This window comes from Corvus moneduloides, chromosome 7 (assembly GCF_009650955.1).
Source record: "Corvus moneduloides isolate bCorMon1 chromosome 7, bCorMon1.pri, whole genome shotgun sequence".
Lineage (NCBI taxonomy): Eukaryota > Metazoa > Chordata > Aves > Passeriformes > Corvidae > Corvus > Corvus moneduloides.
The window spans coordinates 22,333,665-22,346,428 of record NC_045482.1 but is presented as its reverse complement, the minus strand read 5'-3'; the positions used below and the strand labels follow the sequence as shown (position 1 = coordinate 22,346,428).

Genomic DNA, 12,764 nt, shown 5'->3' with positions numbered 1-12,764 from the left:
TTCTCTACAGAAAACGTGCTTGATGGAAACCATTGTTCTGTTTGCAGTGTGGATCTTTGCAGCACACATTACACTGACTTCAGCATAAAACTCCAGTTTATTCACATGAGTGCAATTGCTGTTTGCCATCACAGCAGGAAAATGGTTGCTTAAACTGATTTCATGGCTGCTTCTTCACTGCATACGTTATCAGTTTTTTAATTCTTCTCCATGTGTGGTCTAAACCATCCAGTTTTACTTTAGAACTGTGATCGAGCTGACAGGTGAGCAAATTCTTAAGATACATTAATATGATTCCTTGCAATCAAATGAACATGATAAGAGTCAGGAGAGCTCTCTAATACATGCTGAAGAAATGCCAACCCAAAACCTTCTTGCCTTAGATCTGGCACTTGAAAGCAATTAAAATCCAAAGCTCCTTGAGATCAAAAAGCACTATGGAGTCTATGAAGTGTGCAAATAACCAGAAGCTGCCATAGCCTCTATTTTTAAAAATTAAAAATAATTTAGCCTCATAATTTATTTACTATAATGAAAAATAACAACTGCATAGTTTACACATCAGAATAAGTAAACTGAATTGAAAAAAGTAAGGCTTGACAACGCAAGCATGCACTTTAGCACGTGCTTTTTACTTATGCGAGTAATTCCATCTATTTCGCTGACATTATATTTAAATTTTAAATGTACCTACAGCTTTTCAGAACTTAGACCAAGCTTTTTTTCTTTCATTTAAGTCACAATAGATTTAACCATGGTAATACTCAAGAAATTAAGAACAGTTAATTTTCTCATTGTCATAACTCATTTCTCAGCAGAAAGGAAGTCAAAAGAATGATAAAACATACCTTTGGGTATGGGATAGTTATTTTCCTAGGATACTGATCCTCACCAAAATATGAATATTCAATAACTGGTATGTCAGAATCATTAAATTGTACATATGCTAAATATCTTCCACTTGGAGACCACCACAGTGCATATTTTGTTGCTAGCATTTCCTCTGAGGAAAAAAAAGTTTTTAACTGTAATCTATTTTCCAATCTGTTTTAGCATTCTACTCAGCAACCTAGACACATAAAGACAGTTATACTAAGTAAATAACATCAAACATCTCAAAATGTGCACACAGATCCCACTTAACTCACTTGGGATTTTCCTGTGTGCATTTGTTTGTTTTTTTAATTCTTTTTGGATGCACTGAAGTGCCAAATTTTCACTGAAATTAAAACTTCCTTTAAAGTTAATTCCCAGCCTCTGCCTTTGCATCAGAAGGAAGACAACTTTGTAGAGTTCTGAAAAATTACAGTAACAAAGACTCAGGATTTCGGTTACATGCTATGAAGACAAAATTCATATATTGTACAGCAAATAAGATGTGGAAATGAAGTAATCCTTAGGGCTTTAAAAAATGAGTATCATCACAGATTTTAGAATGGATTGCGAAAACCGGAACCAGGTAATCTAAACAAAGCATTTATCATGTTAGTTGCTGCTCTTCAAGATTTACTTACCTTCATAGACCCAGTCAGGAATCCCATTAAATATTTCATTCTGTTTTCCATCACTAGTTATTTTAATTGGTGCCTCTCTTGGACTTTGTTTCAAATAGATATTATTCTGATATACATATACCTAAAGACAAGAAAGTTTTTTTTAAGAGTACAGGCAATAACAGGATTAGAGCAAGATCTTCTGCAGTCAATACTCCTACATTACACTAGCAAGACAAAATGGGAAATAAATGGTACAGTAACAGCCCTTGCAAATTCTGCAAGTGTTGGTATCTCAGTAAATAAGTTATACATTTCAGGCCAAATTCTGTGTTCAGTAAAAATTTTAGAACAGATTTTAAATATTGCATCTGTAAATCCCCATTTTAAATTCATGTGTTACACAGTGTTAAAGGGAAACCAATTGGTTTTCAGGCCTTGAAACTGCATTTAATCATATATAAAATTATGTTGGCCAATTTTGGATAGAGGCTGGTGAACAAACTGAAACACATAATGTACCTGAGAACATGGATTATTCTTCTACTGAGACACAGACAGTAAAATCTGAACAAGTTAAAACTGTTTTCTTTGTCTTTCTTTCTTATAATCAAGATTAATAAACACAGGCCTGTCAAAAATATGGCCTAATAAAATAAAAATCAAAGGCAGATAAATGTCTTTTAGCCACACAAAGCAAATTAATTCTAGCACTTAATTATCTTTACTAACCAATTTGTGTCCAACGGGTGACCAGGATATATACTGAATTTTATGTGGAAGCTGATTTTCTCTTACAAAACCACTGAAAAAAGGAAAGAAGTTGAGATGGCTTTTTGTGCACAGTGCAAATGGATCATTATACAGTACATTAATAAAAAAGTCAAAAAGTCATTTTCTAACTGCTTATTGTTGCTCAAGCAATGCAAAATTAAAGCAGGCAGAGACATGCAGTTAACACGATGGTGTGCACCAGTGCTGGCAAAGGCTTAAACTTAGTCGTTTGAAAACCTATTCAACAGCCTAAGGAGACAGCCTTATCTCTTTCCAAATGCTGCACAGGCACCTACAGTCATTTGCTGTATCTGCAGTCTGCATTACAGTCTCAGCAGGTTATTGGGAAATGTGAACTCAGCACACAGCATGCTGAGGCAAGAGCCACAGCAGCATGTCCAGCACTTGTTAAGGATCATAACTCACATGCAGAACCTCTCTACTCACATTAGCTTGCAGCAGCTTTTTTCTGTCACCTTGAGCCAACAGTTTCCCAAGAATGGCACAGCTCAGGGTAGCCCCTGTTGCTCAGAACTAAGAAGCATTTGATCATGCTGCTCCTTACAGCATAAAAAGGTGACTGCAGAGGCAGGTGGCCTCCTTTGGATTTGGGTGGTAAGGGAAGTGGTTTGGGCAATCTTGGGAAAGAGACCAAATGCCATAGGAGAAGCTGTAAACCTTTGAGGAATGCAGGATGGACTGTTACAAAATCACGGGAGCCCTAAAGGACATGAGAGACTTTTTGGAAAACTAAAGGTTAGATCAATGATGAAAAGAATTAATTAGCAGAAGGGCATGGAGACATCAGATGTGAGACTGAAGCAGACTCAAGCAGCCAAGATAGGGTGGACAAAAATCATGCAAAAAGGGAAAAAAAAGAGACTCTTGAGCCATCAAGGTTGTTGGGCATGAAATAGAAATCAATCCAGATGAAAGGAATGTATGATTTTCTTAGAGAACACTTTTTTTTTCTCAAGCAAACAAGTAACCTGACAGATTTAAGCAGAAGCAAAGCAAGTTGGTAGTCACATTACTACAGTTTTGGAGGGAATGCTTGGAAGTACATCACTACAGTGTATTCACCACAGCTGTCACTAAGAATATCAGGCCTTACCCATTTATGAGATCATAAATGTGGTATGATGCCGTATAAGAGTATCTCCACAGCTGCATAAATTAAGCAAGAAAATATTATTAGCCTTGAAAATTATAATCTGATTATAAATAATCAGCTGCCTCTTTACAGCCTACCCCTTTCTCAAGAGAGTACCAAGAAACATTTATCTATGGTAAACACAATCAACAAAATACTAAACAAAATTAAACATTTAATTAAGAGGTATATTAAAATAATTACCTTTGAATAATTGCTTTCCAGAGCTATGAAATATTGGTCTGATGACATCACATAATTTGAAGCATTAACTTGTTTCTGAAAAATTAAGAAGTAGATTAGATTCTAGTCTCACTCACTTTTAAACTGGGACTTGAAATACAACTGCACTTTTCAGCCTTTTTATTAATGAAAAAGGTACATACCATTGTGCTGTTTGTCATGATGGTGGTTGCATAATTAATTTCAACATTGTAAAGAATAATATCATCTTCTGCAGACTGATGAAGATATTCATTATCTTTATAAACAAGATAAAATGTCTGTTACCTTCACAGAAGATAATAGAGAACAAATCTGTTCATCAACGAATTCACACCTCTTTCAAAGAATAGGTCTTAAGCAAATATCTTTTGGCATCTACATAAAAAATGTTTCTTTTCTAATGATTCTGAGGTACAGAGTTATCAAGAAACTGTCTTCAGTGTTCTTGAGTACATTCTCCAGATTATACACAGCACAGAGGATCAACTATTTAACTTTACAAGTCAATGCCAGATTTTATTCTCATCAATGTCTGATCAAGAATGCCAGTGACAGACCTATTAGAAAGTCAGTGTCAAAATGTAAATGTTTCAAAGAAAAAGGTCTTTGCTTATCATTTTATCATAACATTCTCATTTGTATATTCTGCAGATAACAGCATTAGCATGCAACTGACACGGCACGACTCTGCCCTTGCTTGCACAAGTCATATGAAGTGAGGGTGAGTGGCCTTCATTGAAAATGGAATTTAACCCTACCTGTGCTCAAGAGCTGAGCTATAGTTCAGTGGAGAATGAAGATCAGAATTTTAGTTTAAGATTATTATTTTCACTGCTATAAACAGAGAGAAGGAATTACATATTTGGTGTAGCTAGAAAACAAGACTAAAAGTTAAAAAGCAGCCTGAAACATTGTGAAGATGTTAATTTTTTAGGAAATTAGATCACCCTTGGATCTTTTGAGCACTCTTGTGTGATTTGTGTAACAGTATTTGTGTTTAAAATCACCCTTAGGATGAGATATACAATTTTAACTCCTTGTTTCAGAAAAGAAGTAGACATATGGAATGCTGTAGGCATGACTATCTATGGAATCTTTGGCATGACTTTTGTGTGAGTTTTGTGACTGTTAAAAGGAAATATAAGTCTAAGTGAGAAAGCTATAAAGAGGGAAGAATAATATTAGGTTTAGGTGATATGCTGCCTACCTCCTTCAGACATTCAGACAGAATTCTAACAGTGACCTAATTTTTAAATCATACGAGTGATAGCAACATACTTCAAACTATTAATTGTAAAATTTGAACTGCTGCAACCAATGCTGTATAAGGCTTTATTTCAGTTCTAAAATTTTGGGCTAAAACTAGCTTGGTGAGACTCCATGTGAATGGGCACTGTGCTTCTTGCTACTGGCAGAAAACAGTGCTTGAGGCAGCACAGAGATGGGAGTGGTAGTACGTGTGCTAGAATATAATCCAGGCCAGCTCCAGCCTTCCTGGGCTGTGCAATTCAGTGATAACAAGAGCAGCACTTCAGCCACATACAGATACATTTATATCAGCAGCAATTAATTTCATGTCTCTACCTTAAGGAACTTAGAAATTCAACTTTATTTTCTCTGCAATATTCTGTAACTCAGGAATTTCAGCAGTGTCAGCATTTCCTTAAATGAGATAAGAACAGCTGGCACCATTGCAGAGCCATGGAATTACTGAAAACAAAGAACAGGGCCTGCAAAACAGACTACCTCAATCTTTACAAGTGGTAAGTGAAAAAGTGCTGTGAAAAGCATGAAAAGGAGCTTGCTTAAGGAATGACTGACACATTGACAAATTTCTTTCACTTGCTGCAGTGAATATGACAGTAAAAGAAATAAAACACTGAAGGCCTCTGTAAAATTACACTTTATACTTGACTTAGACATGTCTGTTGAAACATGAAATACCTGGATTTTCTAGAATGACTGACAGAATAGTAAATTTCAACCATAAGTTTTGACTAACACATTGTTTAATTTCATAGTTAGCATTCATTCAAAGTAAAGCTGGAAGGAAAATACTTTTCTCAGTCTGTGTAAATCAGTCTGGAAAGACATATTAGAAAGGCTTATCTGTGTTTGAGAAAAGGTTTTACTTACCTGACACCCAATATGGAAAAAATGTTTTGTATTGGAAGTTTCCATTCAAATAATCCTCCAATGTAAGAGCTCTGGGACCATCATCTGTGTTGACAACTAAGAATAAGAAAAAAAGTTTCTGCTAATGAAAAGTGGGGAAAAAAAATTACTAATCTAGCATTTTCTTTTTTCTATATTTAGTGCCATGGAACTGTGAGGATACCATAGTCCTGGAGATATGCAAAGAGTAGGTGCAGCAGAAAGGCAAGTTTTTTGTTACTGTTCTGATGAGGTCCTTTAGCCTCTGAAAGACTCATCTTTGGAAATACAAAATTAACTAGACAAACTAATTTATTTCAACCACTTATTCACTCAGACACATTTACCTGAAGACCCTGCAAGTCTAAATAAGCCTTTTTCACACAAATGACAAATTAAAGGTTATTTGGTGTTTTTTTGGTTTTTTGTTTTTTTTTTTAAAGCATGGGTTTCATGAACTTGTAAAGACAACGGTTTTAATCAAGACCTTCACATGTTCAGCAAATGGTCAAACAACAGGATGTGCTTACGAACCCTTACTTCCAAATTTTGTACATGCCTCCTTAACTATTGTTAGAAGATGGATGTAAAGCTTGCAAAATAATCTCCATCCACATATATTTCTTAGTAGTCACATGAAAAACATCTATGAAGGAATGCAGGTAAAAATAATGCTGAAAAGTAATGAATGAGTGAACTCAAACTTGAACATTTTATTTAATGCTGCAAAAAAAAGTTGACAATGACTCTGGAAAGAAGACAGGTACTCAAATATTTGATTTCTAAGCAGGTCAGAAAAAGGTATTAAAATAATGCAAGAAGTGGAGGCTAGTTTTGTGGCTCTTGTCTGGCTATATTTTTTCCCAAAGCTAAACAACTTAAGCTAGGGCAGATTTTAAAAGAAAACGGAAGTACAATCAGCTGGATGAGAAGAGGACTATGCTGTGCAGTTCCTGTGTAGAACCTATGCAGTTCACAAGAGTGAGAGCAATCAAAATATTTAATCCTCAAAAGATGCACGAACTTTTCTGATAAAGGCAAATTTTTAAAGTTCAACAGCAATAATAATGGCAGCTTTCAGGTTTAGGCATCCTGGATGCTATGCTTTCTCCTTTAAAATCAAAGGGACTTCTGATAGGGTTTTCAGAGGTAGCAGAGATGTCACACTGCAGCTTAGTAGATCTCTGCCACTTCCCCTGTTTGTTCCTTCAGAGCTCTCAGATGACTGTCAGATAATCAAGATGACTCATTGCTCTCAGGTTTCATATCATGCTCCATCACTTGCTCATTACAGTCGCCCTCTCTGTTAAGATCACACTGACTGCCTGGGAAATGTTTCTTCATATTGCCTTCTATAGTACTTTGTAATGATAATACTTATTTTCTTCTGCTAAGTGACTATTACTTACTGTAGAATACACATGTCAGGTTGACTGTTGACACAAGCATTGTCTGCACTAATGCAGAAGAAAGCTGTCACAAGGAATAAAACTGAATGCCAATCCAGAGGCAAAAACCTGTCCGTATAAACTCTGAGCTAGCAGTAGTCCAGAAAATATCCCAAGAAGGTCAATAAGAAGTTAATTCCTCTTGCTAATACTATGACTGCATATTAGAGATCTTTGATACACTAATGATAAACATAGAAGATGACCGCCTTAAAAAAAATATGCAGAGGAGATAATTCCAAGGAATCCAATTCTAGTTATGTTGAGTGATGATTAATTACCACTATCTCTCCGTTAAAATTCTCTAAGTGAATAAGCCTATTAACAAAAGAAATCGCCTGGCAAGATCTATTTCCAAGGTAGTTTGTATAGAAGCTTAAAATTTGCAGTCCTTTTTGATACTTTAATCTGTTAAAGTTACCTGGTTCCTTCTCTCAAGACAAGCAATAACACAAACTTCTCATCACTGGTCTAATTTTCACAGCTCTAATTTAAACCTTCCCTCTGTTAGCCATCTCACCCTTGCATACTTAATATTCTGTGAGGATTTATTATGACTACTAATGATTTTCAAAATGTGCCTGCTTAGATCTGAACTTCTACCACTGCGCTGAAAAAAATTTGAACACAACTATTTCTCACTTGAGTACTTTTAATTTTGAAGGCTTGTTTTTATGTAACAGAAGATAGCAGAAGCATCTCCAATAATTTCCCACAATTGTTTCTGATTCTTTCTTCTGGAACTAAAGACTTGTTCAATAACAGTATCTGAAATCTCTGCTCACAAACCAGACACAAACATGAAAAGTACTTTACGTATCAGCAGCACTCTCTAGAAATTAATTTGGATGGCTGTTGGCAAATTCTTTCATTGTGGTTTGTTTCTCCATGAAACAATAAAGATGAAAAAAGATGCCCAGGGATGAAAAGGAAGCAAGTAGCAGAGCCAACCACAGAAATGAAAGCTTACCAAATTTCAGCTTTGCCCACTTCGCTTCACCACCCCGCTGTCTCAGTTTTAATCCTTTGTGGTCCATTTCCACACATTTACAGGGTGCAGTTCTGCATTTCTCTGTGCACTGAATTGGTTATTTTGCTTCACAGTGTAACTTGTTTTATATATTCAATGATCATAATTATTCACTCATGCATTTGAGTGTATTGGACTTACATGTATAATTGTGGTGATAAAAGTCTGTAAACATCTAATAATTGTCACTGGCTTTATGCAGATACCTTCTCCTTTACCTTTCAGTTCACTGTCATGAGAGAGCTTAATAAAACACAAAAAGCAAAACTTTATATTAAACTCAGATTAACTTTATGCACATCACTCCATCCCTGTGAAATTCTGTTCGTATTACCAGGATTATTCAATTTCAAACACTGGATGTGGGTAAACCAACACAACCCTTTATATTTCAAAGCTCTCCTGGCTTACTTCACAACATGTTCTAATGTGCATCCTTATAAATTGTGTCTAATCCTGCCAAATTAAAGTAAGCATACATAACAACCACAAAGTATTGTTGTTTCTGTATATGGTATTTTTAATATATGTAGTTATGTATATATATATATATGTATTTTATATGTATTTAACATATATGTATTTTTAAATGTATTTTATTTAGCATCCACTGCTGAACATCAAGTAGAGGACATGCCAAAGGAAAACTGGTTAGCATGGTATTATTGTCTGCTTCTGAACTAGAATGTCCATTCTCATCTCTGTGGGCTGATAGTAAATAGCTGAAGCACAAGCTCCTGCAACATGAGGAAACCCAAAACTCAGTTCAGCATCAGAAATTAATTCCAACACTCCTGACCCTGCTCCAGAACTTCAGTCACACTCAGCATCAACTCACATCAACTGAACCTGCTTTTCCACTTTTGGATTTGGCTGAGGTGTTGAGAGAACACTATCTCCTCCTAAGAAACTGCCTGCTCACCACTTCCTGGCTGAGCAGTAAGCCCTCTGACCTCATCTGTGACATCAGAAAAACAGGGACTGGGCCAAGTGTACAGAGGGAACAGAAACTTCACCAGACATGACTTTGGACATTCATTAAAAGTAGCAGAAGAGATTAACTTGGTGCCTAAGCAATACATACGGTTAATTGTAACTCTGTCTGCGGTTCCGCTACTGCTTTTCAACTGCAGACAGGTATTTTCTTTCATGTTTATGCTGCAGAAGAACAGGACTGGGTACACCAGTGTACAAGTGAAAAGCACCTTTATGAACTGTTTGGAGTTGCAGTGCCATAGCTGGTTTAGCACCGTCAGCTAAATGCTACCACACATTCCTAACTCAAAGATGCGTCAAAACACAGTCAGTAATTTCTTAGGTATGGATGCTGTTTGCTACACAGAGATTGCCCACCCTCTTCTTCTGAGCCCCACAGAAATTGTCTAATAACTGCAAGCATTTCCCTCTTAATATCCTCTCCAAAAAATTATTTTCCAGTGCAACTTTTTGGAAATTTTGACATTTTTACACATTTGCATGTGTAAATCAAAACCACCTATCACATTTTGAGAAGTCTGAAGAACATGAAATGACTAGAAACTTAGCAGACAAAAGCAGAACTACATGCTTCTTCCAGTTCTTTCAGAATTACAAATTACATTTTTCTTTGCTGATTTCTTAAGCAGAAATTTATTTGGTCTGTGTCTATACATTTCTCATATGCAATTAATTGTCTTTCTAGATTGCCATGCCCTTTCAGCTAAACAGTGGTAAAGGTGGAATGTACAAACAACACTCCATCTGTGTAGCCATTTCCTGTCTGTCTTCACCTTGCAAAATTTGTGACCACAAAATTAATTTATTTCTTCTATTTACAGCTGACCAGTAGTCCACTAAGAATTCAAAAAGGTTAAGACATTCAAACAGGTAACTGCAGCACTTGCAGTCCCACCTGAGAGTAAGAAGCCATAATCTGACACATCCAACATAACTGTGTGTTAGACACAACGGTGTGTTCCACAATCGTCTAAAATGCTCCTCCAAAAGCACCCTGTGAAATAAGACAATTTCTTTATCATCCAACTGGATCTAAATATGATGTTTGGGATGACTGGTTATCGAGTCACTATTCCAAGAATCTAGAGAGATTACAAGAGTTCTCCATAATTGCTCAGGTACTGAAGAGGCCAGTGAGATGTATGTGAGAACCTGAGAGGGGAAAAAACACATTCACTCTTTCCTGCAGTACCTCCCATCATCTTTACAATTTCTTCAGGCTGCCAAACTGATCCTTGGACTCCAACCTCTTTGTTTCCTCAGTACTACTTTTTTATTTAAATCTCATAAAAATATTCTGCCTTCCCTGTCATAAAATGCAGATTTGATGGGAGTAAGTCTGACTTGATACCATGCATTTACCTTGTAGTGAAAGCTCATATCTGACCATGCTTAGCTAGACAAAAAATCTGGCACCCCACTATTGACAGTAAAAGTCAAACCTGTCACTCTGAGGTGGTATCTTTTTCCAGCACTGCATAATATATATGCATATAATTGATATAATCTATCCTCATATGCAAATGCTGCATAACAGAATCATCCCTAACTGCTTCAGAAACCTTCAACCCTTCCCTCAACAACCCATGATAAACATTATTCACAGAAGTATCAGATACGAAAGAGATTTCACCTTTCACAAAACCTGCATATTAACTGCAGGACTTAACTTTCACAAGACTTAAGCAGATGGTTGATTTTATAACGTTTAGTTGTAAATACAAAACTGTTTTCTCCATCTTAGTCCCCCTGCCCACACATGAAGAAAGAATAATAACAGGAAAAACATCCTTTAAATAGATACTGTTACTGGAATACAAGCCTTTTACTAATATTTTAATTATTTCAGAGGCAGTCAGGTAATCTGCTATAGTGATAGGGTCATGTAAATACTTCTATTGCCCTTACTACACTTCTCATAGAAAACAATTACCATCAAGTCAGTGCCACTCGTTCAAAATTTCAAAACTCATTTCAAGCTTCATCAGAGGACTCAGCAGACCACAACTGGGTTGATTTACCTACAACTGGCATAATAATACTAGAGCAAACTATCCATCCCTGTTTTATACAATGCTGACTTTCATTTTCAAATGCAATCTTGAATATATTCACAAATAGTTCATCATACCCCTTCTACAAAAAAGAAAAAAAAAAAAAAGTGTAACTTGTAATTGGGTATAGAACTTCTGTAATTATCATACAACCATTTAAAACCAAATGCAAATTCACCAAGATAAAGAAAATTACTAACAGTTTGGGACAAAGTCTCCTAACTCCTAACACAGAAAAATAACATGAGAAGATCTGAGAGTTATTTTTGCAGCCGTGACTAAGAACATTATATATCATGCACAATAAAGTTAATTCAGGTGCTTTTCACTTCAAGGAGTTCCTTGTTTCAACATCTGCTGGCATTTCAATTCTACCTTCAGGATATTTCAGCTGTCAGTACATTTCTGTAAAGTGATAAAGCCATAACAATTCTGACAGGACAATCCTAAAGATGATTTGACAAACTTGTGAACTTTAGAAGCCACAATAGCCAAAGATACTGCATTTTACACTACATTATATTAGAAATACCTTACCTCTTGATGGAAGCAGTATAATACACATAAGTAATAAGGAAAGCAAAAGGCATATAACCACGCCAAATATGATTTTTAGCCGGGTCTGCAGAACAGAAACAAACAATAATTACATTTTTAATATTGCCTGAAGTTTGCTTCCATGGCTGGCAAATAATTAAATCCTCCTACTCTCTAACTGCTGTAATCCGTTCAAGCAACAAGCAAAAACGGCCCTGCCGTACATACAAAAAGACTTCCCTTTCCTTCTTCTTTAAAGCAAATATTTTTACGTCAGAGCCTGGCCTTGTGCAACAGCTGACAGTTTAAAACAAAGGATGGAAATGCTACCAAATGTTGAATTCGGGAGCATACAGACCTTCATTTTCCCGTCGTATTCTAAAAGAAGGGAAATTCTCTCTTCTGGGTGTTGGTCAGTAGATCTAGGAGAGGAGTTTGAAAAGGCAGTGTCTGTTTTCACAGTCGGAGGCCAAACCTCTGGCAGACTTTTTTTCCTACATACTTTTGAAAACTGTGCCAAATTTCAAAGGCTTTCCATAAAATTGAAACCACACTTTTGGGGAAGTTCTTGGACCAGAAATGGACAGTGGGTGGCTATCGGGGTGGTGATTATGTACTTCCCATCAATGTGAGCTGTAACCAACATCTGCTTACACTAACTTGAGGTTTTATGACTCATCAGATACTTGACATGCACTGTTTTTCTCTGAAAAGTATCTACTGTGTTTTTTGGCAATCTCCACATTCTCAGGACATAGTCATGACTGTATTTCTACTCTCTACAGAGAAATTAGAAGAAAATCCCATAGCTTTATTGTTTATGTAGAATTCACACATGTTTACTTTTAGAAATAATAAATGATGGCACAAGAATGCAAAACAAGCAGCAGAAACAGACAC

General features: G+C 36.1%; 1 protein-coding gene across 4 annotated transcripts in view; it reads right to left on the bottom strand.

The window, feature by feature from the left end:
- FAP (fibroblast activation protein alpha) overlaps positions 1-12,442 on the bottom strand; it is a 38,369-nt gene extending 25,927 nt beyond the window's left edge. For 3 of the 4 annotated variants that reach the window (XM_032114645.1, XM_032114648.1, XM_032114647.1), the window contains exons 1-9: positions 12,223-12,442; positions 11,865-11,949; positions 5,782-5,877; positions 3,807-3,901; positions 3,625-3,699; positions 3,382-3,434; positions 2,226-2,298; positions 1,515-1,635; positions 849-1,003 (exon numbers count right to left, since the gene is read on the bottom strand). In XM_032114645.1, coding sequence (XP_031970536.1) covers positions 849-1,003; positions 1,515-1,635; positions 2,226-2,298; positions 3,382-3,434; positions 3,625-3,699; positions 3,807-3,901; positions 5,782-5,877; positions 11,865-11,949; positions 12,223-12,228 — 759 coding nt within the window. In that variant the 5' untranslated portion in view covers positions 12,229-12,442. The remainder of the gene's footprint in view (positions 1-848; positions 1,004-1,514; positions 1,636-2,225; positions 2,299-3,381; positions 3,435-3,624; positions 3,700-3,806; positions 3,902-5,781; positions 5,878-11,864; positions 11,950-12,222) is intronic. The other variant, XM_032114646.1, reaches the window with a different exon arrangement.
- Between the last annotated feature and the right edge of the window lie 322 nt (positions 12,443-12,764).